Source organism: Sinocyclocheilus grahami, unplaced genomic scaffold, assembly GCF_001515645.1.
Source record: "Sinocyclocheilus grahami isolate Dianchi unplaced genomic scaffold, SAMN03320097.WGS_v1.1 scaffold53.1, whole genome shotgun sequence".
Classification (NCBI taxonomy): Eukaryota; Metazoa; Chordata; class Actinopteri; order Cypriniformes; family Cyprinidae; genus Sinocyclocheilus; species Sinocyclocheilus grahami.
The window spans coordinates 1,378,718-1,405,805 of NW_015505232.1; the positions used below are offsets into that span (position 1 = coordinate 1,378,718).

The 27,088-nt window shown below is 37.5% G+C and overlaps 4 protein-coding genes across 4 annotated transcripts; 2 read left to right on the top strand and 2 right to left on the bottom strand.

Annotated features, from left to right (window-relative positions):
* Nucleotides 1-993: 993 nt before the first annotated feature.
* hmgn1b (high mobility group nucleosome binding domain 1b) lies at nt 994-5,085 on the top strand. The gene is made up of 6 exons (XM_016269574.1): nt 994-1,258; nt 3,509-3,535; nt 3,643-3,672; nt 3,784-3,819; nt 3,912-4,019; nt 4,113-5,085. The coding sequence occupies exons 1-6, from the start codon at nt 1,241-1,243 to the stop codon at nt 4,152-4,154; spliced, it is 261 nt and encodes an 86-aa protein (XP_016125060.1). The 5' UTR covers nt 994-1,240; the 3' UTR covers nt 4,155-5,085.
* Nucleotides 5,086-8,598: 3,513 nt separating this feature from the next.
* Nucleotides 8,599-21,131, top strand: mipepb (mitochondrial intermediate peptidase b). Its single transcript, XM_071582376.1, is given in 19 exon segments — nt 8,599-8,609; nt 8,795-8,936; nt 9,792-9,962; nt 10,269-10,357; nt 10,438-10,524; nt 11,130-11,193; nt 11,283-11,404; nt 11,406-11,442; nt 12,256-12,412; nt 12,493-12,511; nt 12,565-12,643; nt 12,756-12,808; nt 17,308-17,342; nt 17,345-17,457; nt 17,576-17,704; nt 20,176-20,292; nt 20,413-20,542; nt 20,803-20,865; nt 20,959-21,131. Coding segments are annotated over 19 exon segments (1,692 nt in total). The 3' UTR covers nt 21,033-21,131.
* A 523-nt stretch (nt 21,132-21,654) lies between these two features.
* On the bottom strand, nt 21,655-25,905 carry LOC107583382 (40S ribosomal protein S25). Its single transcript, XM_016269576.1, has 6 exons — nt 25,806-25,905; nt 25,407-25,499; nt 25,241-25,285; nt 22,063-22,201; nt 21,812-21,910; nt 21,655-21,715 (listed from the first exon to the last, which is right to left on the bottom strand). Exons 1-5 carry the CDS (start codon nt 25,806-25,808, stop codon nt 21,816-21,818), a joined length of 375 nt encoding a protein of 124 aa, XP_016125062.1. The 5' UTR covers nt 25,809-25,905; the 3' UTR covers nt 21,655-21,715; nt 21,812-21,815.
* Nucleotides 23,255-24,466, bottom strand: LOC107583381 (40S ribosomal protein S25). Its single transcript, XM_016269575.1, has 5 exons — nt 24,367-24,466; nt 23,968-24,060; nt 23,663-23,846; nt 23,412-23,510; nt 23,255-23,315 (listed from the first exon to the last, which is right to left on the bottom strand). Exons 1-4 carry the CDS (start codon nt 24,367-24,369, stop codon nt 23,416-23,418), a joined length of 375 nt encoding a protein of 124 aa, XP_016125061.1. The 5' UTR covers nt 24,370-24,466; the 3' UTR covers nt 23,255-23,315; nt 23,412-23,415.
* Nucleotides 25,906-27,088: the final 1,183 nt, after the last annotated feature.

The window sequence follows — 27,088 nt, forward strand, 5'->3', positions numbered from 1 at the left end:
TAATATATGATTATTATTACTATTATTTTTGCCCTTATTGTTTGTCAAAATGCTATGTTCTGGTACTTTTATTTCCTTCCTGGTGTTTAAGCACAATTTTGGCCTTATGCTCTGTGATATTTATAAAACCCCAAGTGTTCGTTTTTTATATAACATGGAGTTTTTCACTTATTAATATTTAAATACTTTTCGCACTGAAAGCAAAAACAAAATACCCAAACAAATGATTTAAAAATGCACTGGAGAACTGCAACTAGATTCATTTTGCGCCATTTTTTTTGCGCTGTCGATTCAGCAACGGCTACATTTAGTTGTTGAGACACAAGTGAAATGTTTTCTGTGCACAGTCGCCATTTTCTCCTGCAAACCCTCTGCACGCACACGGGGGCTTTAAAGCCCAGCAGCTCCGAGGGCCGTTTCAAATCCGGCTCCTAAAATAACTCGCACACATCTGGAAACCATAGGGAAAAAAAAGAGTAAAGCATTAGATTGCGCAATATTTATGATCTAATCGCATGGAAATTAAAAATGGGAATTTGATTTTGGATTTCCTAACATTTTAAATCGACAACAGAACCAATAAAATCTCCCTTCGCCAGCTCTAAGCCATTGCAAAAACAAATAATATTCCAACTGATTGGCATGCAAAAGTGTCCACACGGGTATCTTGCTATGATTTGAAAATGTGCAGAGAGTCTCCGCAGGCCAATCACCGGGAGCAGGAGGCGGAGACACGGATTTGATAATCCTACTATGGTGAAAACGTGTCTTATGAATATTAAATGACCAAAAGTGCGTTCACTTTGATTGGCTTACAGGCAGTCGTTGGCAAGGGGACGCTAGTCTGCTGGCCAATGAACGAATCCTACTATCGGTATGGCATGGCTCATGAATATTAATCAAGGTAGCTGACTGGGTGCTCAAAGAAGGTACCAAGCAACGTCATCGATATCTAATTATTATTCATGAGCTGCGGCTTCGCCATAGTGGGAATCGAAAATTCGCAGTCAGGTCGGCCTGTGATGAATTGAATAGGGAAGAAGGAGGAGGAGGAGGAGGAGAATCCAATCCGGTTTGAGCAGGTTTTTTGTTTCGGACGAGCGTTAACGTCTTCCTATACTGTGCGAATCTTTAACCGAGCTCAACACACAGTGTCGACTGTTTTTCAGCGTTAAATCCGTGCAGCTTGCATTTTTAACCGCTTAGATTTTTTTTTTGCGCGTTGTACACACCCACAGCCATGCCTAAAAGGAGCAAAGTAAGTAGCGCATTGGTTTTCTAATTTATCGAGGCACCATCTTTAATAGAACATGCAGTATATAAAAAAAAGCAAGAGGAATGAAAAGAATAGTGCATGTGCAATAGTGCACTTTGCATGCAAATGTGCTTATTTTCATCCAGTTGCAGCAGTATTCGTGCCTTTTTGTGTTTGCATAACTTGCTCGTGTGTTTTAATAAAGGCGTGTTTTGATTTGAGAGCGCGCGACTGAGATTTTTTGAGAGTTAATTAAACCTCAGAATAATGTTCATGCATGAGCGGATGTGGAATATAATTTGTGCATATATATATATATATATATATATGTGTGTCGTGTTTTTGTTTACAAATAGATGAAGTCTCTGTCGACATGCATCAGACAAAGGGGGTGTAACGATATTAGTTTTCGTTTATGTGCAGCTTATACAGTCGCGCAACCTAAAGGCTGTCGGGCGCAGGACATCAAATCAAATTGTTGCATGCAATATTTATGTATTTATCTATCACGTGCGGTTTTTATTTTAGTGGGGTTTGCTATAATTGCACGTATGTAGTCTTTGTAAAGGCTTGGGGTTTTTAGTGTCATGGCCGCCCTTACAACCCCGATGATTTTAAACTCGCTGTGGGTTTGAAAACACAGCGACAGACGGCGTAATATTTTCTCCTGCAGCTCATCGTCGTGCATTAGGGATTTAATTCGTGCATTAGGGCTTTAGTGCACGATTGCGTCTCGATATATTTGATCGTGCAAGTGCCAGATTATGCAATGGCGGTATTCTTGCACATCATAGCGCCACTGTTTGGTGTTTCCTATTATTCTGGTATATTCTGTGGTGTTTTTTTCCTCTCGGCTGTGCACCTCGGGATGTTGTGTTTGAAAGCGAATGGCGGGAATGTCATGGAGCGGGGTCGGTGGGCGAGAGCAAATCTCCATTAATCAGCGTTGAATGAGTCGGTGTGCATGAAGGGGGCGGTGCGCGCAAGAGTGCAATAAAAACGGACCGAGCAGCACAGTATTGGAGAACGGAGGCAGGACATAAACATTGATGAATTGCCGGCTTTATGTTTGAGAGTCGTTACTTTAAGAAATAATCCACACACAGTACGAAACGTAGAGCAACCATGTCCGAACCCCGATCCGATTCTTTACCGCACAACCCGGGTAGGCTCATTCCCAAAGAATGACTCAAGTGATCCGATTCTTTTGAATGAATCAAAACTATACGTGGCTACCTGTGTAGTCTGGTTCTCGAACAAATGACTCGAACGAACCGGATCTTTTTGAATGAATCAATAACATACAGCTCGATTATTCCGGTTCCCTAAGGAATGGTTATGGTTTTTATTAGGTATGTTTGAGAGTCGTTACTTTAAGAAATAATCCACACACAGTACGAAACGTAGAGCAACCATGTCCGAACCCCGATCCGATTCTTTACCGCACAACCCGGGTAGGCTCATTCCCAAACGAATGACTCAAGTGATCCGATTCTTTTGAATGAATCAAAACCATACGTGGCTACCTGTGTAGTCTGGTTCTCGAACAAATGACTCGAACGAACCGGATCTTTTTGAATGAATCAATAACATACAGCTCGATTATTCCGGTTCCCTAAGGAATGGTTATGGTTTTTATTAGCCCCTTTCTAATAAATCACATGAATCAGTTAAAGCGGTTACTAAATACGCAGTTGATGAAAACCACATGTTATTTACTTTGGTCATGTCCGACTGGAAAGGAATCAAGAACTGTTTCGGTGTTATGTTTTACTTATAGCTCGTTTAAATTATTGTAGTAAGTTACTGACTGGTTATTCATGCCAACGTGGCTTTATTCACATTATGATTTTTAATAAGTAATGTTTTATTAAAATAAATCAGTGAAGGAGATTTGGTACCACGTGTTTGGTTTGTTTTGGTATTTTAACCAATTATTGACTGGCCTCTAAAGCTATGAAAAGTCTGTAAACATCTTCTGCAGTTGTTTTAAATTGATTTCTGTTCTGTTCAAAACTGAACTTATGTCATTTGAAGAAATATTCTTTTTTTTCCCTCAGAAAATGTCTTCTCAAAAGTACTAAAAGAATCGTTAGGGAGGAATCAGAATCAAAATAAATGAAATTTGTACAATTCCCTGATGAGCTAGACTGTTTTAGCTAATAATTTAGCTAAAGATGCATCTGTTATCAATTGCACTGATGGACTTGAGAATAATACTCTTTTTCTTCTTCTTTTTTTTCCCTCCCATAGGCGAACAATGATGCTGAAGTCACTGAGGTAAGCAGATCTCACTCCTTATTGCACAGAAATAAAGTTTAATAATACAATAAATATTTATTGCATCGAAATAAGGTACATGTTTTCAACTTGTTATTACTTTGCAGCCTAAAAGAAGGTCAGAGAGATTGGTAAACGTGAGTATTCATGATCTTCTTGTATATACAGTTCTCATTCATTCAACAGATATGGCAATTATTTATATTCTCTATTTATTAATTGATGTATTATAACGTCTTCATTTTTAGAAACCTGCACCTTCAAAGGCAGAGCCTAAGCCAAAGGTAATAAAACTGTTTAAATAAGAAGAATGATAAAAACCTAGATTCAATTTTAACTTGTCAACAATATAAAAAATCAATTTACCACATTGCAGAAGGCGGCTGCCAAACCTAAGAAAACAAAGGAACCCAAGGAGCCCAAGGAGGAGGAGAAGAAAGAGGAGGTGCCCGCAGAAAACGGAGAAACAAAAGCTGACGAAGAGGTAACAAAGTCATATACTGGCAAATCTTACATATAACACCCTAAAATGATTTGTGGTCTATGTAATCTAATGCCAATGATGATGTTTTTTCAGGCAACGGAAGACGCTGACAAGAAGGGAGAAGACGGGGAATAACTTTGCTGAGGTCTTATCTTTTACCAGCACTCCCTGTACCTCTTTTCTTGTACAATTCAGGGGAATATTTTTATCTACTATTTTCTAAAGGCAGGTTTTTTAGTAGTTTTGTTTTATTTTTTATGGAAGAAAAGAAACATTTTGAAAGTGATCTCATCATATCCAGCATTTTTACATCGGGCAGAAAACACTACCGTCATCGTAAATGTCGACAGGCGTTTTTTTCCCCCCCTCTCTGCTCTCGCTTTCAAAGTGTGAGGTAGAGGGGAAGGTTGTGGGCATGTCGTTTACACAGACAGCTGGACATCTTACCGAGCTTGTCCGAATGACTAACATTCCATTGGCTCTATGAGGGATTATTATTTTATTTTTTTGTGTGTGTAACCTGTAATGTGTGTTTGGGGAGGGAGGGGTGGGCAAATAACTCCTTGTTTATAAGGCGAAAGATTACTTGTAGAACGTTTGTAAGCTGTGTTCCATATGTTAACTGCAGTTCTCCATAATCATTTCTGCTAAATAAACATATTCTCTAGTACTGGAGTTCATGTCAGGCCTGTGCTTCGTGTGTATTGATTTTGTCTCTTCTGTGATAGTACCGCAATAAATTTGTAAAACTGCTGTGAAAAAGATTTTTGGGGCTTCAAGTCCAGTTTGTGTTATGGTACCAATGGCAGATGTGAGATGAATATCTCGGCAAAGCCAGCGATTCTTTAATATCCAAACGCATTTTTCAAATGGAAAATTCGAGACAAACGAGTCATTACGTGTAAAATCTCTTTAGTTGTAAAGCGTTCTGACCAGCGGTAGCATTATTTTTGTGGGACTTAGATATTAAGTATAAATGTACAGTTTCTTTTGATCATTGTTTATAGATGTACCTCTGTGTGTTATGGTTCGATTAAAGCAAGCCAATAAAAAATCAGTTGTGATACCCTGTTCTCCCTTTGATTTTGACGTTACATTCATTACTGTAGGTTTAGTTATACTTGCATTGTTTTAAAAGATTGATATATTAAACTGGGTGATTATGTACCATGGTATATTTCAAATAATACCATTGTATTACTTAGGGTTATTACAGTCACTAAAACCATAAAGTTGTTACTTAAAACAAATTTTAAATTAATATATTTATATATAAATACAGTATATATATAACTTTAAAATAAAATGAGATAAATCGGAATAGAAAATATATATTTATAAAACTACAATAGTATCTCATTGATATTAAAATTATATTGGTATTACCATGGTACATGCTCAAATATAGAATATGTTACTACAGAACTTTTAGTTAGTCTCTATTTTGATTTTTGTGCTTAATTTGCACGTATTTCTACTTTTTCATGACTAGATGTCTAGAAGTTAGTTTCAATAGTTTCTGGTAAAACATTTATTCAGCTGTATGTAGCCTATGAACTCTTCAAAAGTAATTAATATGTATTTGTTATTTTATGTCAATATAAATTTATAGTTCAGTCATGAAACTCTAGATGGCGCAGGTGACTGGTTGTTAATGTAACCGATGATATTCAGAGAGTTAGACGACTTGGCACAAGCTGATTGGTTCATGCTGCATACGCAGCCAATGAGCTTACTGCCTTGCATTTATATGACTGGCTAGCATTCACTAGAGATTCCTGCAGTGCGCTTTCAGAGTTTCTCTGAAACCCTCCACTTTCCCCATCTCCACCTGTATAGAGCTGCTACGGGTTATTTTACATGCTATTTGTGCAGCAGCAGTATGTCTTAAATACTCATGGCACCGTATTGCCATATGCATTGTGGCAGTATCAAGTTCCTGTACTTGCTTGCAGCAGCAGCAATAACCTACACCTACAGCAGTAACCAACAGCAGCAGCAATTCAGCAGCAGCGTAGCATATCTATTCTGCCAAGACCAAATACATAAACATTGTCATATCCATCACCATGCTAAAATCAACCGAGAGTTGTCATGATTGAATTCCTTTTATAGCTAAAATTACATTTCTTTGGTATGGTGAGTAATCATTCGACATGTAGGCCTATTCGAAGATCTGCTTGTCAGTTCCTTTCAAGAACATTTCGGGTTGTATTTTGATGGGTCTGACAGTACTTTTTTTAAATCAAATAGAAGTCATTAATGTGTAAGGATATAAATGCAGTGGCATCAGGTTTATATCATGACTGGTCTATTTCTTGAACTTTATTCATTTAATATGACAGATGAATATGCACATGCACAAACCCATTTACATGTTATTACTCAAAAACAGCCTTGTACTGATGTGAGTATCTTAAATTACCAAATCAGATGTGGGACAGATGGATCCAAGCTCATAAACAGCACCTGTTGGCACAGGAAGTGACATCAACATTCACTCTGTTCCCACACGAAAACAGAGAAAATGCCTAATAAGATAAATGGATAAGCAATTGCCCACCATATGTGATCTTAACCCCAGCCCCCACCAAAACTTTCTCTGACTGTGATGACCTAGAAAACGTTCGCCATAAGGGTTTTTGTTTGTGTTCTAACACACTTCAGCTTAAGGCAAGGGAGTGTCGGAGCTTTGTGTTTAGTGCCACATTCCTGCTATTTCTAATGTTGGTTTGTAAAGCTAAGGCTGTTGGCTAGATTCCCTTATGAACATTTGTCAAAGAAATGAAAAACAAACCTATCTGATCCACAAGACTTACATAAAACATAAAGAAATGAGGGCACTTGTTTGTCCGTGATTTTGCTCAAGGCATTTGTCAGATCAGCTGAAGAGCATACAATGTGAATGCTTGATTTGGTTGATCAGACTTTTCACAAACAAACAAAAACAGTTATTTAATTCAGTGTTGTTTGACCAGTATATGTGATGCATGTGATCTCTTCATATTCAGATTTTGAACCAACATCAATTCCAGAGATAATTGAATAAACCGGTCATTAACTTAAATAAAAAAATCTTCGTGTGAAACATTTTCGTCCAGTTTCGGCAGGGAGACCTTTTGTTTGCTGCTTTGGATGGATTTATTTACTCTGAGCTTTATGTCACAATCAGGTCACAATTCATTTTCCCACCGTCTGCGCAGTTTCGTTAGTGTATGAAAAAAACAAACCCGAATTAACCGTAGCATTGCTAAACATAATACATTTCTGAAATATATAAATATAAAAATAACACACGTTTCTGGATTATATTTCCTTAACTAAAGTTTTCACATTTTCATTGTTGATTATAGAAAGTGCTGAAGTGAAACCTAACTGGGGTGTTCGCACGAGAGGTGAAATCCCAAACCACAGCTGATCTCCGCAGATTTACAAGCTGGGAAACTTTAGTTAGGCTAATTACTTATGTTTGCATAATACTTTGAAAGAGCCGGCCTGGTTGTTTCACAATGCGTTTTCTCAGGAGCTTATGCTGTAATGTTAAATAGCAGGGCCGTGCACAGGGGGGTGGCCCGGTGGCTAGAGCCACTGCCCCTTTGCCCTCATCGCCTGAAAGCATTCCTATCATTTTAAATTATCAGAATGTATCTATGACACAGGGTTCTAAAAATAATGCTTCTTATAATAAAAGTGTTCCCATGGCTCAGTTTGCCCCAGGTTAGGGGTAAGTTGACCCGAGTCGAGCCAGTGGGTAAGATGCACCATCTGGGTGTAAAATGACCATCTGGCCAAATCTGATTCAAACCCATGTGAAATAAATAACCATTTAAAAACTAATTTAATAATTTCCTTTTACAAACAGTCATATTTATTTTCATAAAGTTAACTTTAACAACATAAAACCAACCAAATTAAGTTTAAATTTTAGTATTTAATTGTTTGCATTTCTGAAACAATATGTTGAACGCCAAAGTTGTAGCCTTCCTAAAAACAGACTAAACAGAGTTTGTTGGCCATTAGTGACTACAGGTGGAAAGATATATCTGATTATAATGCGATGAAAAGCATTTTCTGGTTCTTATCAGAGAAGGATTTGGTACACTGTCCCTATCAAATAAACTACAAATAATATGTATATATGATAAACTAAACCAGTAATATCACATTAAAACACCAGTTTATAATTCAGAGATTTAACTTAACTACAGTGCCCTGTAGTGAGGTAAGTTAAAATGCTGACTCAATTTACCCCGCAACATTTGGCTCACTTTGCCCCATACCCCTTTACCAGTTCAGGCTAATATTTAGCTAAATGATTTGCATGGTTTTATATGTTGCTAAATTTGCTTTGATGTAACAACCATTACATCTGTTATGCTAAAATTTTACTTTGACAAGCCAAAAACTGTTTTTAAAGTAAATGGTGCCTTCCACTCCTCTCATGTGCTTCTCCTTTTCACAGTCTGGCAGAAATGATGGGTGGTTCCAAAAAACATGGTCACATGATAGTAAAAGTGTACAGTTGCCAAGAAACAGGGGGTGGGTCAACTTACCCCACTCTCCCCTACTTCCATTGAAGATGAGGCAGAAGTAGGCGAGGGAGAGCGCATTCTTATAAAAAACATCTACGATAAAGTCTGAAATTATTACAGAGTGTGCTGTCTTCTCTTTTAATTGTATATATGTAACAACTGGATCATTTGTATTAACAAGCACCCACCCCCATAGTGCACCTTTTTTGGTTTGGGCCACTGCCCCTCAAAATGTCTGTGCAGGGCCCTGTTAAATAGTGTTGTGTGTGATGGTCACACGCTCACACGCGCTCTACTCTACAGACGCAGTAAATACACATGGTCTGCTGTCGGAGCAGCGTTCAATGTTCAGCACCAACGATTTGAACATTTACAGAAAAATGTGGTGAGACTTTAATAATATATCATCAAAAGAATTTTGTAATAGTTTATAATATATGTGCTTTAACAGTAAAATAATTTAAGCGAACATATCTTGCTGTCTATAAAAGTGATTGTTTTTTTTTTAAATAAAGCATTTATAAAGTTATTTTTAATACATTTTTCTATTTATTTTTGATAAAGTATTTTATAAAGTATTTTCAGTTAAATTATATAATTTTGTATATTTTTATATTTGAATTTATTGTTACAGTATTGTGATATATTATTATAATATATAAGTTTGTATTAACATGACAGATGTATGGAAACCCACCACGGATTAAAAAAATTCTGAATTCTGACTATTTTTATCTCACAGTTCTAAATTGATATCTTGCTATTCTGATTTTGCCTATTTTTTATTTTATTTTTTAGATATAAACTCAGAATTGGGAAATATAAACCCACAAATCAGAATTCTGAGATTGAAAGTGACAATTACCTTTTTATTTTTTAATCTGTGGCAGAAACAAAAAAAAATGGCGAGATGTAAACTCAGAATTACAAGAAATAAAGTCAGAATTGTGAAAAAAGTTTGTCTTGCAGATCTGACTTTTTTCTCAGAATTGCGAGTTTATATCAGCAAATTGTGAAATAGAAACTCAGAATTGCAAAATATCAACTTAGAATTGCTAGATATAAACTCGCAATTTGGAAATATAAACTCGCAAGTCAGAATTCTGAGATTAAAAGTCTCAATTACCTTTTTTTATTGTATTTTTTATTCCTTGGTAGAAACAGGCTTCCATACAAACGACTACAGTTGCATTGACCTTGTTTTCTGTGTAAAACGAGTGTCTTTCCTCTCTGTTCTCAGGATCTGTTTGGAGTATCAGAGCTCAGCGGTCCTGCCGGTTTCCAGATGGCTCAGCATCAGGCTCTCAGGGAAGCAGAGTTTCTGGTCCACGAGGCTTGCACACATCCTGGTGCCGTCACTGTGGAAACATTTAATCAGCTGTCTGACCGCTTATGCAGAGTTGCAGACCTGGTCAACATAACTGTGTTGGCGTAGCATAAACTGTGATTCTTGTTAGGGGTCTGTTAAATAAATCTCACAAGTGTTTCATTGCAGGCAAATTTCATCAAAGTGGCTCATCCGGATGCTGCGTTCCGGGAGGCAGCGGAAAGGACCTGCATTAAAATTGGAACTGTTGTGGAAAAGTGTGTATCTGTCATCTGGTTAGTCTACTTATGCAGAGTTGCAGACCTGGTCAACATAACTGTGTTGGCGTAGCATAAACTGTGATTCTTGTTAGGGGTCTGTTAAATAAATCTCACAAGTGTTTCATTGCAGGCAGATTTCATCAAAGTGGCTCATCCGGATGCTGCGTTCCGGGAGGCAGCGGAAAGGACCTGCATTAAAATTGGAACTGTTGTGGAAAAGTGTGTATCTGTCATCTGGTTAGTCTGGCAGTACTAAACAATATTTGTGTTTTATTTTTATTTGCTTGTGTATATTACAGACTCAATACAAATGTCGATTTGTGTCAGAGCCTGAAGAATTTACTGGAAAACGAGGCTGTTTTGGCCACACTGGACTCAGACACAAGGCAGGTGAACTTTGAAAAATCATTTTAAACATGATTTAAAAGTTAAACAAGAGAAGACGTATTTCTGAAACGACTATGGACTCAAAACTGTGTTTGTATGAGTTAAATAAATTGGAATCGGTAAGAATTGTCAATGTTTTTGAAAGAAGTCTCTTATGCTCACAAAGGCTGCATTTATTTGATCAAAAATATAGTAATAATGTAAAATATTATTACTGTTTAAAATAAATGGTTTCTGTTTTAAAAATATTTCATCTTAAAATATTTAAAAATATATATTTTTAATATTATAATATTACAAATATTGTATTTATAATTTGGACCTGTAATGTTAGAGCTAAAATTCAGCAGTCTTCAGTGTCACATGATTCTAATTTGCTGATTTGCTGCTCAAGAAACATTTTTCTTCTTATCAATGTTGAAAAAAGTTGTGCAGCTACATATACATTATATATATTAATATACAACAGCATTTATTTCAAAGAGAAAGTTTTGAAACTATATAAAACTATATAAATGTCTTTACTGTCACTTTTGATCAATTGAATGCATCCTTGCTGAATAAACACATTCATTTCTTTCATGTGGTTCTGTTGCTGATTTAGAAGAGTGGCAGAGCTCTTCATGTTTGATTTTGAGATCAGTGGAATACATCTGGATGAATCCAAGGTGAGAACAATCCTTAAAACCCAAAAATACAAGCACTTTTTATTGTGATCATACTGATTTTATATATATCTCGTTATGAATCATCTCAGAGGAGCAAGGCTGTTGCTCTGAATGTGAAGCTGCTGGATCTTTACCACGAGTTTCTGAGCGGCTCTCAGCTCCCAAACGCCATAGATAAGCAAGTTCTACCAGAACACATCCGCCACTGCTTTTTTGCACAGGTTGCATGCTGATTCTGCTAATGAGCTGGTGCGTGTGATCGTATTATTCTGTTTATGTAGTTACCATCTCCCTGTTTGTTGCCTGAGCTTAAAGGTGCACATAAATCCATCATGTCCCTGTGGTGTGACATGCTATTGGCTCTTTATGCAAGCTAGATGACAAGGTTCGCTTGTAGATGATCTTCCCTCAAATCTTAAACATGCACACACTACAAGATTTTAACATCGTGGCGCATCACACACTACAAGATATTATTAAGATTATCATGCCAGAGGGAGCGCCTCACGTGATCTCATGCAGCAGATCTCCATTGATATTTCAGTGATGTTTACATATGTTAGTGTGCTAGCTGCTTTCTACACTCACCCAGTACATTCAAAACTGAGGCGATTTCACTCCACTGCTTCTCTTTCTCCTTACTGTTGTGATACGTTTTCGACACATTATACAGACAGTCGTGTTACTATAAAACGCCAAGAAGCAGTTTCCTCCGTCTCCACTATCCAAGGGGGCCGTACAGCTGCTATTTTGCGGTCTTGCATTGCTATTGTGAAAGTACTGATGTAATCATATAGCCATCATCATCCCGATTTAAATCCTAAATATCAAACATGTTTGATATGATCGGGGCGGCCCCGATTTGTGTGCGAGCTGATCGGGAGGTGCAAGATTCGATCGGTGAGCGCCTCACATTACCAGATAATCCACTCCAAACATCGGTCGAGGGGCTCAACAAGATTTTTGCTCCGATTCTCGGGAGGGGGAAATCGGGGCTAAATCGGGCTAAAAATTCTATAGTGTGAGCCAGGCTTAAGTGTCTTTTTTTCTTCCCTCTGGTAGGTGCGGGAAGCTGCGTATAAAATCTTTCTGTACCCCAACGCTAGTCTCTTGCTTTGTCTGGATGAACTTTTGGCTTGTAGACAGGAGCTGGCAACATTAGTGGGCTATGAGTCGTTTGCACACAGGGATTTGAAAGGAACGATGGCTAAAAGACCAGGTAAATATAATCAGAGTATCACTTGCTGGCTATCTTTTAGCTGCAAATGGAGTTGAAAAACAAATTTGTTTGCTTTACAGAGACTGTGATGAAGTTTACGTTTCGCACTAACTGCTGTTTTTGAATGGGAATCTTTGATGTGTGTTGTAAAGTTGGTTGTCATAATACAGAACATCAAGAGAATTCAAGATGATGAAAGAAATGAAGAAGAAAACACACTCGACAAATCCTGTAAGTGTTTATTTTGTGCAGTGGATTTGTTTTGTGAATGCTGCTTTCTTTTTTTTCTCGTTTGCATTACAAATGCAGACAGATTTCCTAAATATTGTTTTTCGCATGTCAGGAAGTGATGGCATGGGATCATGCATACCTCAGTTGTGCCATACGAATGGAAAAGTGAGGCGTTTACATGTATACATCCCTCTGGAAAGGCCATCTATAGGGTTGGGCGATGTCTACAAAATTGGCATCGGACGATGTCTACAGTGAAACATCGCGATGAACGAAGACATCGGCGGTGGGGGAGGGGGAAGCGTGAACAAATAACGATTCCTAACACCGTGTCTACACCGGACGCGAGCGAAGCGGCAAAATACTACAGAACCACTGATCTATAATAGAGATTCATTATATATAGATCAGTGTATATGTAACAGGTGTTATATTAATTTATTAATTTCACACAAAATCTCTCCCTTTGTTATTATCAATTATTTTATATTTATATAATTATTTTGTATTCTGGCATGTTATTTGAGCTGTTTCTATGCTTATATGTTCATTTTTCAGTATCTGTTGTAATTGTTAAATATAGTACGTGGCCCCTTTAAGAATTAAGGTTCCGGTTGCTTTCCTTCAGTTCGCGGGAAGCGCGGCTGGGGGAAGGGTGAGTGCTGCTGGAGCTAAAACTTTTCAAATTAGTTCGTTTCTTGTAATTTAATGTTTTTTTGTTAAAATACAGTTTAATCTTACTGAAACACTAATAGAGATTGTGTAACACGAAGTATGTATTTTTTTTTGTTCATTAACCATGTATGTCAGTTCCGTGGCTAAAATGATCCGTTTTGACTGGCAGGTCAATGCTGAAATTGTGGAGAAAGGCCACGGATTGACATTTTTTCATGAATGTTCCTTTTTATTCATTCAGAAGAATCTCTGTTGTCCGGTCTCATTAAATTATCAACACAACGCAGAGTGAAGGTCCAGACCGGTCACATATAGAACTTATTATAATCAGTGATGCTGTCTACACTGGATGTGGCGCGGCGCAACACGACTAATCCTCCTCAGTAAACTTCTTCTTCTTCTTGGTTTTTAACGGCGGCTGGCACCAACGCAAATAGGTGCATTACCGCCACCTTCTGCTCCGGAGTGTGAAACAGAGTTTTAAATTCTATTTACCAACCCTGCATCTCTTATAAAATCAAAGAATACATTACTATTTATTTCACTTGCCCATTTTATTAAAACCTTAAAATTAAGATCCTGAATTCCACTTTTCCTTATTTCTACTATCATTTTTCTTCTTTCTTGTTCATACTTGCTACATTCAAGAAATACATGAGGTATTGTTTCTTCAACATGACATTGCTCACATAACCCATTTACGTCAGTAAACTGCTGCCGCGTTCTATTTATGACGTGCTGACACAAATTTCAGATGATTTTCAATGGTCGCTTTGTCGCGTCCAGTGCAGACAGACTTTAGCTGATGCGGCACGGTGTGGTGCGAAATGATAACTGCCGTGTCCGGTGTAGACACTGTGTAACGGTTGCCTGTTACATTACAGTAAATACAATTTCACTTACCACATAAACAGGGTAAGGAGAGATGACTGAGGATGATGGCTGTAGCGTCTGGAACACTCCAACACACAATATATATTTTGTTAGCTAGATTTCACAAATACTTTGTAACACCCCAGGACGCCGAACAAGACCCTGGTTTCATGGTAACCCGATACATTTACAACCTTGTGGAATGCGAGCCGGCTCTCATTCTGCTTTCTCCAGAAACAAAGGGACACAAATGCACAGGAGAAATGGACTTTTCTACTAATTAATTCATAGGAAAACCTTCTTTGAATGAACACCCATTTTCTTCAGGCCATTGTGTATATTATTGCTGTGTTGTATTTAATCTGTTGTATTATAGACTATTTTTATTCATGCTTACGATAAACCACTCATTCATATAAGTAACTATTTCATGTCTAGTATCTATGAATTCGCCTTCCTATGATCGAAACAAGCGTGCATATTATATGGTGGTACATAGGCAATATATATTAGGGCCCTGAGAATCATTAATAATTTCGATTTAAGTACATTTGCAAATTACCATGCTTCGAGAACAAAGGGTCGTAAACCCTCCAGCAATTGCCACCTCCCGCTCGGGAATTCCATTGTGCTCATTGGACAAGCCCATCTTGAAAGGCGGAGATCTTCCCCGACCTAAAAGGCCCGGCTCCGGGGACCCGCCTCAGTCGGTGGTTCGGCCAGAAGCTAAGAAAATGTGAGAGAACGCTTCAGGATACCAAAGCTTGTGCCAGGCCTTTCGGCCTCGACTTTCCATTCACCAAAGACTCTGACTCAAACTGGTTCTTTTCATCAACTAATTTCAGCAAGATCTTGGACCTTAAGATTGCATCAGGAATCTTTTTCAGACATACGCAAGTATCAAACTTAGTCGATTTAATTGATGCATTAAGTATCAGTTACACCTTTTTACAAGGTTTGTTTGAACTAAGAATCTGACGTTTTCCCTCAGGTTTTAGATCTGCTGAATATGCAAAATGGTTCCATAAATGTCATTCCATATGTCTCTTTCTTTAGTGCTAAACTTTAACCCTTTCCTATACCAACTGTATGTGTGTGTGTGTGTATGTGTATGTTAGACCGGCTTAATGTGTTTATGTAGTATGTTAGACTAGTTTAAGTGTTTATGTAGTTAATAAAACCTTACTTGTATCACACTTGACGTGTTCATTGTTTACTCATAACCGGAGTCAATAATCATGCAGATTTACGTTACAAACTTATAGAATTGTACAGTAAGAAAGTTATTTCCTTTAACCAGGAAATTAACGTTCTTAGAATTGACAAGACAGTTGACCCTGAGTGGTCAGCTAAATATCTACAGTGGATCTAAAATATGAATAGTTAATTATAACTAGTTATGGTTAATTATTCATATTTCCCCATGAGCTAATCCGCTACAGATTGGTGGAGAATGCGGGCATGATAAAACGAAAGTTATGAGTTTAAACACTGGCAACTTAAAAAGTGTGTGCTTGATAGCCCAGGTTAAAATAGGACGTGACTTCAGATGCCCGGTGGTGTCCCTATTTGCTGGCTTGTTGAGATGCAGATAAAGTGGGGGTTTGAATTGGTACCGCTATTATAATTGGTAGAGTCTTTATGTATTTCATGCTTAATGGCATCGGTGTAAGGTTAATCTGATTTTAGCAAAGAAACCCTAATTTCAGTATTAAAGCATAAATCTGTCCTGACAAAGCGTAAGTCTGAATCTCAGCTCAGCGGCATGTCCAAACTGTACCATAATGTAATATGCTTTAGTGAAGAAATCACAAAATTGCAGTATTGTTTAAATTGTTTCTTTGAAGAAGAAATCTCAGTACAGTTATATCAAGGTAGATGTGAGCGCTGCTCCCCTTTCTACAGCATAAAGGCCTTATAGTTTATAATTAGATTGAAGCAATTCATCTACACTTTGACTGTATATATATAAGCCGAGCAACCTGGTGGTCATTACTGTGTTTCACTCGCTGAGTGAAATTAAAGGTGTAATACTGTACTTTAGTACTCATATGTGAGGCAAACATAACTACATATATGTTTAAACCGGTTTTAACTTACAGTAAACACGTTTTGTAATTCTTTAAACAAGTGCAAGAAGTTTATTGTTGCATTAGAGAAGCACTCACCGAAATGCTTAGGTAATACAACAAGTCTTGAAGGCTGAAAGCACCACGTTCTAAAACTATGACTGTTTAACATAGACAGACATTAAACTGCATTAATTACACGGGCATGCATTGGTTACCGTGACAACAACGTGTCACAGGAAGTGCTAACGTCACATAGCACAACACGCCATGTTTGTAAACAAACCATTTGAAGCAGCTAAGCTAACACGACTTAGCATAGTTTCATTTTAGGCCAAGCTACTCAAATAGCTTTAACAATTAGGGGTTAACACTCTTTAATTGAAGCTCTTAAATACAGCATGCGTGTGTCCAGTGTGAAGCAATTTGAATTTAACCTAATCCCTCGTTTCTGATTTTTCCATTTCTCTTCCTTCTTGTTCTTCTTTTATGTCTCTTTCTTTAGTGCTAAACTTTAACCCTTTCCTATACCAACTGTATGTGTGTGTGTGTGTATGTGTATGTTAAACCGGCTTAATGTGTTTATGTAGTATGTTAGACTAGTTTAAGTGTTTATGTAGTTAATAAAACCTTACTTGTATCACACTTGACGTGTTCATTGTTTACTCATAACCGGAGTCAATAATCATGCAGATTTACGTTACAAACTTATAGAATTGTACAGTAAGAAAGTTATTTCCTTTAACCAGGAAATTAACGTTCTTAGAATTGACAAGACGGTTGACCCTGAGTGGTCAGCTAAATATCTACAGTGGATCTAAAATATTAATAATTAATCATAATTAGTTATGGTTAATTATTCATATTTCCCCATGAGCTGATTCGCTACATGGCGAATGATTTGCAGATCCTGAACACCACTGACAAACATCTAATCTTGTAAAATGTGTGGTAAGTGCCGGCTCAACATCGGGATTTCTATCAGCCATCGGCCCAACCCTACCATCTACTTCCTGTTTATCCTCATACACACTCATGTACTTGTAGGTTTAACATTGATCCCAGCGTCTACAGCCCTTACTTCTGGGTGCTTGTATGGAGGGACTCATTCGTCTCTTCATGCAGCTTCTGGGCGTTCCTTTTCAAGCAGAGCAGCCAAAGATGGGTGAACTGTGGTGCGAAGATGTCTGAAAGCTTGTGAGACTCTCTCCTCCATCTGTTTGCTCAGTTTTCAAGATCAACTGTCTGTCGATCACTCTCAGATGTATTAATGCAGATGGGCAGCTGTATTTACTGTTTTTAGTGCTGCCAACAGGCTGTGGTCCATGAAACAGAGGGACTGCTGGGATATATCTACTGTGATTTATTCCGCAGACCTGATAAACCTCACCAGGTACAGCTGTCTGCTCTTGACACATATTCTATTCACACATATACAACAAATGCCATTCAAAAGTTTGGGGACAGAAATTAATAGTTGTGTTCAGTAAAGATGCATTAAATGTATCAAAAGTGACAGTAAAGTCATTTCTAATTTAAATAAATGCTATTCTTTCGACCTTTCTATAACACTGACACTGAAGAGTGAAGTAATGGCTGCTGATGCATCACAGGAATAAATTACATTGTAAAATATATTACAATAGGAAACAGTTATTTTAAATTGTAATAATATTTCACAGTATTCCTGTATATATTTATAAGTATGGAAGCCTGTTCCTGCAACGGAATAAAAAAAGGAAATTGTGACTTTTTATCTTAATTCTGACTACTTTTTCTTGCAATTCAGACTTTACAACTTGCAATTCCGAGAAAATAATTGCAGAATTGTGAGACATAAACTTGCAGATATTAAAAAAAGTCATAATTTAACTCAGAACCCTTGACTTTTGTTCATAAAAAATAAAAAAGGTAATTGTGACTCAAAACTGTGTTTGTATGAGATTAAGACTTTAGAATTGGTAAGAATTGTCAATGTTTTTGAAAGAAGTCTCTTATGCTCACAAAGGCTGCATTTATTTGATCAAAAATAAAGTAGTAAAGTAAAATATCATTACAGTTTTTCTGTTTTAAAATATTTTATCAGGTAATTTGTACCTGTAATGTTAGAGCTAAAATTCAGCAGTCTTCAGTGTCACATGATCCTTCAGAAATCATTCTAATATGCTGATTTGCTGCTCAAGAATTTTTTTTTCTTCTTATCAATGTTGAAAACTGTTGTGCTGCTACATATACATTAATATACAACAGGCATATATTTTTCAATTCTTTGATGAATACAGTAGAAAGATCAAAAGAACAGCATTTATTTAAAATAGAAAGTTTTGAAAATGTTAAAATCTTTAGTGTCACTTTTGATCAGTTGAATGCATCCTTGCTGAATAAACACATTCATGTCTTTCATGTGGTTCTGTTGAAAAAATAAAAAAGGTAATCGCGACTTTTTATGTCACTGTTCTCCTTTTGACCTCTGAATATCAAGTTTATATTTATATCTGCAAGTTTATGTCTCGCAGTTCTGAGTATATTTCTCACCATTCTGACTTTTTTATTGGAATTGCAAGATATAAAGTCCGAATTGTCATTTGAGAATAACAAGTCACTTAAAAAAAATTCTATATCAGAAATGGGCATCCATAATTAAGATACTTCTTTCAAGCATTGAAGGGTAGTGTGTGTACATATATACAGTGGTGTGAAAAAGTGTTGGCCCCCTTCCTGATTTCTTATTTTTTTTGCATGTTTGTCACACTTGAATGTTTCAGATCATCAAACAAATTTAAATATTAGTCAAAGATAACACAAGTGAACACAACATGCAGTTTTTAAATGAAGGTTTTTATTATTAAGGGAAAACAAAATCCAAAACTACATGGCCCTGTGTGAAGAAGTGTTTGCCCCCCTGTTAAAACTGTGGTTTATCACACCCGATTTCAATTTCTCTAGCCACACCCAGGCCTGATTACTGCCACACCTGTTCGCAATCAAGACATCTCTTAAATAGGACCTGCCTGACAAAGTGAAGTAGACCAAAAGATCCTCAAAAGCTAGACATGCCGAGATCCAAAGAAATTCAGAAACAAATGAGAAAGAAAGTAATTGAGATCTATCACTGGACTGTTGCCCAGTGGTCCAAAGTCCTCTTTTCAGATGAGAGCAAGTTTTGTATTTCATTTGGAAACCAAGGTCCTAGAAACTGGAGGAAGGGTGGAGAAGCTCATAGCCCAAGTTGCTTGAATAATTTATTGAGATGCACCTGTATATGGTCAAAAATAAATATGAAATTCTGATAGCTTGTAATGTAAATGAATGAGAATTTATAATAGCAGGCTACTTGCATAAATTACATATAAATATCATTTAGTATTTAGTATAGTCTTAGTAAATTTAAAAGCTTAGTTCATGATCAAAAAGATTAGATTTTGAAGTAGATTTTTATTGTGGGGAACAAAACATACAATGCAGTGCAATACTGTGATGATTGAGAGAAGAACAAATGTCAAGTTCCAAGTCTCTTATTTGATGCTTACATTTTAACACGATTTTCTGAAGAAAAACAAATAGTTAATGGATAATCATATATACCTAAGTTGTAATTTATAACCAAGTTGCTTCAGTCCAGTTAATGTTCATCTTAAAATATTACTAGCAATATTAAATTCATAAGATTCAGTAAAGAATTCACAGCAAAAAGACTCATGAGCCATGACCTGTAAACTATACTAAAAGGCCTTTTATTTATAAAGTATAAACTGTAAATCAGATGAAAGAAGGCATGTAGTAGATACAGGTTTTTGACCATGTTGATAATTTAGAGGCCTTAAAATGTACATAAATATGATACGGTAGACTTTATATATTAAGTCTACTAGTGATTAATGTTTATTTTTTTTTGTGCAACACTTCTCCTTACAGATTTTCTATGCAGCTTTGGACCAGGTTTATCATGGAATACCACAATACAGATCAACCACTGACATCCTCAGAGGAATACAGGAGAAAATGTATGGGTTACCATATGTTAATGACACAGTGAGTGGCAACATCACAGATGCATTTCAGATTCTGCTCAATTTGTCTAATTATTACCTTTTTTATTTTTGACCCATGTTAAAAATAAAATGTTTAGCTCTATATTCTCTGATGACGTAGGCTTGACAGCTGAGATTAAGTCACCTGGTTGGCTATGGTGCTAAATATTACTCCTACCTCATGTCCAGGGCGGTTGCCTCGGTGTGGAGGCAGTGCTTTCTACAGGACCCCTTCAGCAGGTTAGTGTGGAGTTTTCAACTCCAACTCCTGGCCATGTAGGACAGCTTTGTCATGCATATGTTTTGCTATTTTGTCATGGATGCGGAGTGCACAGATAATGGCACTCATGGTGACTGGAAATACTTGTTTTTTATTTTTGTTTGATTTACATTTAATGTTTAGTGTAAATTATTTTCTATTTTATAGTGACTGTTCACTTTCAAAACATAAAATATCTGTAGTCGTACTGTATGTCCGGTCTAATTAAAAAGGAGACTGTGTCATTTGCAGAGCGTTACCGCAGAGAGATGCTCGCTCATGGAGGCAGTAAAGAGCCTATGCTGATGGTCCAAGGTAAAAGCAACACTTGTAATTACATTTTCTGTAAGACCTCAATAACGGTCAATCTTAAGAGTAAATATTCAGATTCTTATTTTTGATCCTCAGGAATGCTACAGAAAACCCCTACCATTGAAGACTTTGCTGATGCACTAGTGTTAGACCCCCAGCTTAGTCGATGAAACGAAAGATCCTTGTTATTTGTTCGGTCTCATACACTGGGTATAACCTCACTCTTTCCTAATGTCTTGCTGCCTTTAAGCCTAATTAAAATGTGAAGAGACAACATGAGAATATTTGTTACTTCTGTCTATTGTGCCTCAGTTTCACATTTAGTACATTGTGCTGAAAACAACTTCAGCACACTGAACTTCACTGATAGTAGGTGCTGATTTGAAGAGGTTTATCGAAGTGATATTTTTGCAAAGATAATCTTGCTTTAAAACGTACCCTGTCCCTCTTATTTTTACTTAATTAAACAAAATTACACAAGCATACAGATGAAAGATGTTCAGGTTATGGCAAATATGTATAGATTATACAATTTGAAAATGGCCTGCTTGTCCAAAATGACCATTTTAATAAAACACCATAATCAATTTTATCTTTGAAAAGCTCAGAGAAAAGCAGTATGCTAAAAATTATGATCTGGTATATGTATTAATTGTGAGAAATGAAGCCTGGTTTCTAAAGGTTTCAACTTACTGTCATAAACCACAATATACATTCTCAATTGTGTAATGAGTACAAACACAACATAGGTAGGTACACATTCACTTTGTTGAAGAAATGCACAAACACAAGTTTCATTTTGTGGTTGTTTATTTACCTATACAAAAGACCATAACTCAAGCCAAGGTGGGATCTGAAAGAGAGATGAATAAACATTCAGTAGACGAAACAACATTAGCTGACAAAAGACACCAAACATGAAAATGAGCCGTTATGAGTTGATAATCACCATGTTATGCCTCCTTCTCTGGAGCTGCCTCATCTGTGCCCTTGGTGTTTCTGGTGTAGATCACTTGAGCTCTGTGTTTGGACACCAGCTTGATCAGACCTAACAATGAGAAACGCAAAATGCCACTCCATCATGGATTCAAAATAAAACTCGAGACATCTCTGAATGAGTTAACCTACAAAAAAAAATGCCATATGTGATGTACAGGTAGTACATGAACACGAGGAGTTCAGAATCAATCAGATGATCACCTTTGTTAAGCAGTTCCTGCAGGGCAGCCCTGGCCAGCGAGCCCCTGATCTTCAGCCTCTCAGAGACCACAGCGGGTGTGATGAGCTTGTAGTTTGGAACTTCTTTGTACAGCTTGTCATATGTGGCCTTGTCAAAGAGGACCAGGTTGTTCAGCTTGTCCCTCACCTTTCCTTTGGACCACTGGAAATACTTGTTTTTTATTTTTGTTTGATTTACATTTAATGTTTAGTGTAAATTATTTTCTATTTTATAGTGACTGTTCACTTTCAAAACATAAAATATCTGTAGTCGTACTGTATGTCCGGTCTAATTAAAAAGGAGACTGTGTCATTTGCAGAGCGTTACCGCAGAGAGATGCTCGCTCATGGAGGCAGTAAAGAGCCTATGCTGATGGTCCAAGGTAAAAGCAACACTTGTAATTACATTTTCTGTAAGACCTCAATAACGGTCAATCTTAAGAGTAAATATTCACAGATTCTTATTTTTGATCCTCAGGAATGCTACAGAAAACCCCTACCATTGAAGACTTTGCTGATGCACTAGTGTTAGACCCCCAGCTTAGTAGATGAAATGAAAGATCCTTGTTATTTGTTCGGTCTCATACACTGGGTATAACCTCACTCTTTCCTAATGTCTTGCTGCCTTTAAGCCTAATTAAAATGTGAAGAGACAACATGAGAATATTTGTTACTTCTGTCTATTGTGCCTCAGTTTCACATTTAGTACATTGTGCTGAAAACAACTTCAGCACACTGAACTTCACTGATAGTAGGTGCTGATTTGAAGAGGTTTATCGAAGTGATATTTTTGCAAAGATAATCTTGCTTTAAAACGTACCCTGTCCCTCTTATTTTTACTTAATTAAACAAAATTACACAAGCATACAGATGAAAGATGTTCAGGTTATGGCAAATATGTATAGATTATACAATTTGAAAATGGCCTGCTTGTCCAAAATGACCATTTTAATAAAACACCATAATCAATTTTATCTTTGAAAAGCTCAGAGAAAAGCAGTATGCTAAAAATTATGATCTGGTATATGTATTAATTGTGAGAAATGAAGCCTGGTTTCTAAAGGTTTCAACTTACTGTCATAAACCACAATATACATTCTCAATTGTGTAATGAGTACAAACACAACATAGGTAGGTACACATTCACTTTGTTGAAGAAATGCACAAACACAAGTTTCATTTTGTGGTTGTTTATTTACCTATACAAAAGACCATAACTCAAGCCAAGGTGGGATCTGAAAGAGAGATGAATAAACATTCAGTAGACGAAACAACATTAGCTGACAAAAGACACCAAACATGAAAATGAGCCGTTATGAGTTGATAATCACCATGTTATGCCTCCTTCTCTGGAGCTGCCTCATCTGTGCCCTTGGTGTTTCTGGTGTAGATCACTTGAGCTCTGTGTTTGGACACCAGCTTGATCAGACCTAACAATGAGAAACGCAAAATGCCACTCCATCATGGATTCAAAATAAAACTCGAGACATCTCTGAATGAGTTAACCTACAAAAAAAAATGCCATATGTGATGTACAGGTAGTACATGAACACGAGGAGTTCAGAATCAATCAGATGATCACCTTTGTTAAGCAGTTCCTGCAGGGCAGCCCTGGCCAGCGAGCCCCTGATCTTCAGCCTCTCAGAGACCACAGCGGGTGTGATGAGCTTGTAGTTTGGAACTTCTTTGTACAGCTTGTCATATGTGGCCTTGTCAAAGAGGACCAGGTTGTTCAGCTTGTCCCTCACCTTTCCTTTGGACCACTTCTACTCAAGACCAAATACATGGAAAATTACAATCCATGCATGCAATTACAGCATAAAACCATAGTTGATGACTGACAGGTCTCTTAAGTGACGTAAAATACTTCTAACTCTTAATATTTACCTTCTTCTTCGCTTTGCCTCCGGATTTGTTAACGGGATCCTTGTCCTTTTTGGACTTGCCCGCATCTTTCTTCTGCTTGGTATCCTTAGGCGGCTAGACAGTTACAGAAAACTCATTTCAAGCACATGCATAAATAAAAGCGTGTTTTAATAATTACATGGTCAGAGTTGTAATAAATAAATGTGCTAATGCAGTGCGCGTGTTCGGGCCTCGCGCACGATGCGACAACACTTCATACAAAATAATCATATACAAACGCTGAAATGGCCCACTAAAGCGACATTATATTTTTCATCATGATTAAAAACGTAGGACCGTGTTGTTATAATGCGGCTATTACACGTGAGAAGTGGGTAAAAGTGCTATTTTCTAACATTACGGAGTCGCTCGAGCACTCACCATGCTGAGGCGTCGCGAGCTGCGGAGGAGAAAGGAAGTGGCGCACGCGCACGTCCGCTTTGTCTGCGTGCACTTCGCGTGCTGTCCTTGCGCTCAGTAGTTCACGGTCGCCACCTGCAGCACTGGAGCGCGTGCGGCTCTCATATAGAAACGAGAGGAAACTTTAGAGAACTACTTCCCTCTAAATATAAAAAACGGTGACATTATTTCCCCGTTTTAAAAGTGATAGTACAGAATTGTATAATGTTACAACAAGCATGGGCGGATCTGCGAGTGGGCCTGACAGCTTTCCCACCCAGTCAGATCCACGGAAATAGATTTTTTATTATACAACTTCAACGTTTAAAGTCCCCCTGTAATAAAAATCAAGTTTTTTATGTTGTTTATTTGTCTATGTGGTGTTTTTAATATGCTTTCAGACAAACCATGTGCCAATCTATTAATCAACATCACTGCTGTGTATTTTCTCGTTAAAACGGTAGTTTCCCAAAGGCTGACCCAGAAATATGGTTTGAAACAGCCCTCGGTTTGCTACGTCACAAACCAATAACCAATCCCGTCAAGGGATCGATTCCTATCACTAGCATGCGAAATATACCAATACCAGCACAAAACCAAAAATAAATCAGAGCAAAAAAACCATGCAGCTGTGGTTTAATGTGAATTTAGAACCGCTAACTTGCATTATAACCCTTGGCATCGGTGTAAAAGTAGCCCGGAGTCACATGTGTATGCTCGCGGGTGCGAATTAACAATCACAAACGGCTGTATTCGAGTCTTCAAGGCATTTTAGGACACAACATAGTCAAGTAAGTAACTTTAACGAATGTTGAACTTCTTTGTACAGCTTGTCATATGTGGCCTTGTCAAAGAGGACCAGGTTGTTCAGCTTGTCCCTCACCTTTCCTTTGGACCACTTCTACTCAAGACCAAATACATGGAAAATTACAATCCATGCATGCAATTACAGCATAAAACCATAGTTGATGACTGACAGGTCTCTTAAGTGACGTAAAATACTTCTAACTCTTAATATTTACCTTCTTCTTCGCTTTGCCTCCGGATTTGTTAACGGGATCCTTGTCCTTTTTGGACTTGCCCGCATCTTTCTTCTGCTTGGTATCCTTAGGCGGCTAGACAGTTACAGAAAACTCATTTCAAGCACATGCATAAATAAAAGCGTGTTTTAATAATTACATGGTCAGAGTTGTAATAAATAAATGTGCTAATGCAGTGCGCGTGTTCGGGCCTCGCGCACGATGCGACAACACTTCATACAAAATAATCATATACAAACGCTGAAATGGCCCACTAAAGCGACATTATATTTTTCATCATGATTAAAAACGTAGGACCGTGTTGTTATAATGCGGCTATTACACGTGAGAAGTGGGTAAAAGTGCTATTTTCTAACATTACGGAGTCGCTCGAGCACTCACCATGCTGAGGCGTCGCGAGCTGCGGAGGAGAAAGGAAGTGGCGCACGCGCACGTCCGCTTTGTCTGCGTGCACTTCGCGTGCTGTCCTTGCGCTCAGTAGTTCACGGTCGCCACCTGCAGCACTGGAGCGCGTGCGGCTCTCATATAGAAACGAGAGGAAACTTTAGAGAACTACTTCCCTCTAAATATAAAAAACGGTGACATTATTTCCCCGTTTTAAAAGTGATAGTACAGAATTGTATAATGTTACAACAAGCATGGGCGGATCTGCGAGTGGGCCTGACAGCTTTCCCACCCAGTCAGATCCACGGAAATAGATTTTTTATTATACAACTTCAACGTTTAAAGTCCCCCTGTAATAAAAATCAAGTTTTTTATGTTGTTTATTTGTCTATGTGGTGTTTTTAATATGCTTTCAGACAAACCATGTGCCAATCTATTAATCAACATCACTGCTGTGTATTTTCTCGTTAAAACGGTAGTTTCCCAAAGGCTGACCCAGAAATATGGTTTGAAACAGCCCTCGGTTTGCTACGTCACAAACCAATAACCAATCCCGTCAAGGGATCGATTCCTATCACTAGCATGCGAAATATACCAATACCAGCACAAAACCAAAAATAAATCAGAGCAAAAAAACCATGCAGCTGTGGTTTAATGTGAATTTAGAACCGCTAACTTGCATTATAACCCTTGGCATCGGTGTAAAAGTAGCCCGGAGTCACATGTGTATGCTCGCGGGTGCGAATTAACAATCACAAACGGCTGTATTCGAGTCTTCAAGGCATTTTAGGACACAACATAGTCAAGTAAGTAACTTTAACGAATGTTCACTGTAGTTGTCCGCTAGTAAAAACATAGTTTTATCAGTCATTATCCGTGTATGCCATTGTTTTGCGGTTACTACAGTTCAGTGGATCAGGAGGTGCTGGCTGTGACTGAGTGGAGGCGGGACTAATTTGCATATTCATAGATCCGCGTATAGTAAATGAGGCAAGGGTGTAGAGTTACATTCAAGCTATTTTAAAGCATGAGAAAATTATTTTCACAAGACAAAACATTTAAATATGTCATTTTGATGATCAAAGAAGTTTTAAGGGATAAAATATTTAACTACAGGGGGACTCTTCGTTAATCACTTTAAAGGTGTGATGCGATTTCAAGTTTCTCTTTCTCTGTGGAGTGTTACAAGCTGATTGTGCATAGATAAGATCCCTGAAGCTGCAAAGACTAAAGTCTCAAAACCAAAGAGATATTCTTTATCAAAGTTAAGACTCTGTCAC

Coding starts and splice junctions, on each gene's coding strand:
- LOC107583381 (XM_016269575.1), bottom strand. Junction 23,847..23,967: donor GAGGCAAAGCGAAGAAGAAG/GTAAATATTAAG, acceptor GGTCTTGAGTAG/AAGTGGTCCAAAGGAAAGGT. Junction 23,511..23,662: donor GCAGGAACTGCTTAACAAAG/GTGATCATCTGA, acceptor TCTCATTGTTAG/GTCTGATCAAGCTGGTGTCC.
- hmgn1b (XM_016269574.1), top strand. Junction 3,536..3,642: donor ATGATGCTGAAGTCACTGAG/GTAAGCAGATCT, acceptor ATTACTTTGCAG/CCTAAAAGAAGGTCAGAGAG. Junction 3,673..3,783: donor GGTCAGAGAGATTGGTAAAC/GTGAGTATTCAT, acceptor CTTCATTTTTAG/AAACCTGCACCTTCAAAGGC.
- LOC107583382 (XM_016269576.1), bottom strand. Junction 22,202..25,240: donor ACAAGCTGAACAACCTGGTC/CTCTTTGACAAG, acceptor AACAACCTGGTC/CTCTTTGACAAGGCCACATA. Junction 21,911..22,062: donor GCAGGAACTGCTTAACAAAG/GTGATCATCTGA, acceptor TCTCATTGTTAG/GTCTGATCAAGCTGGTGTCC.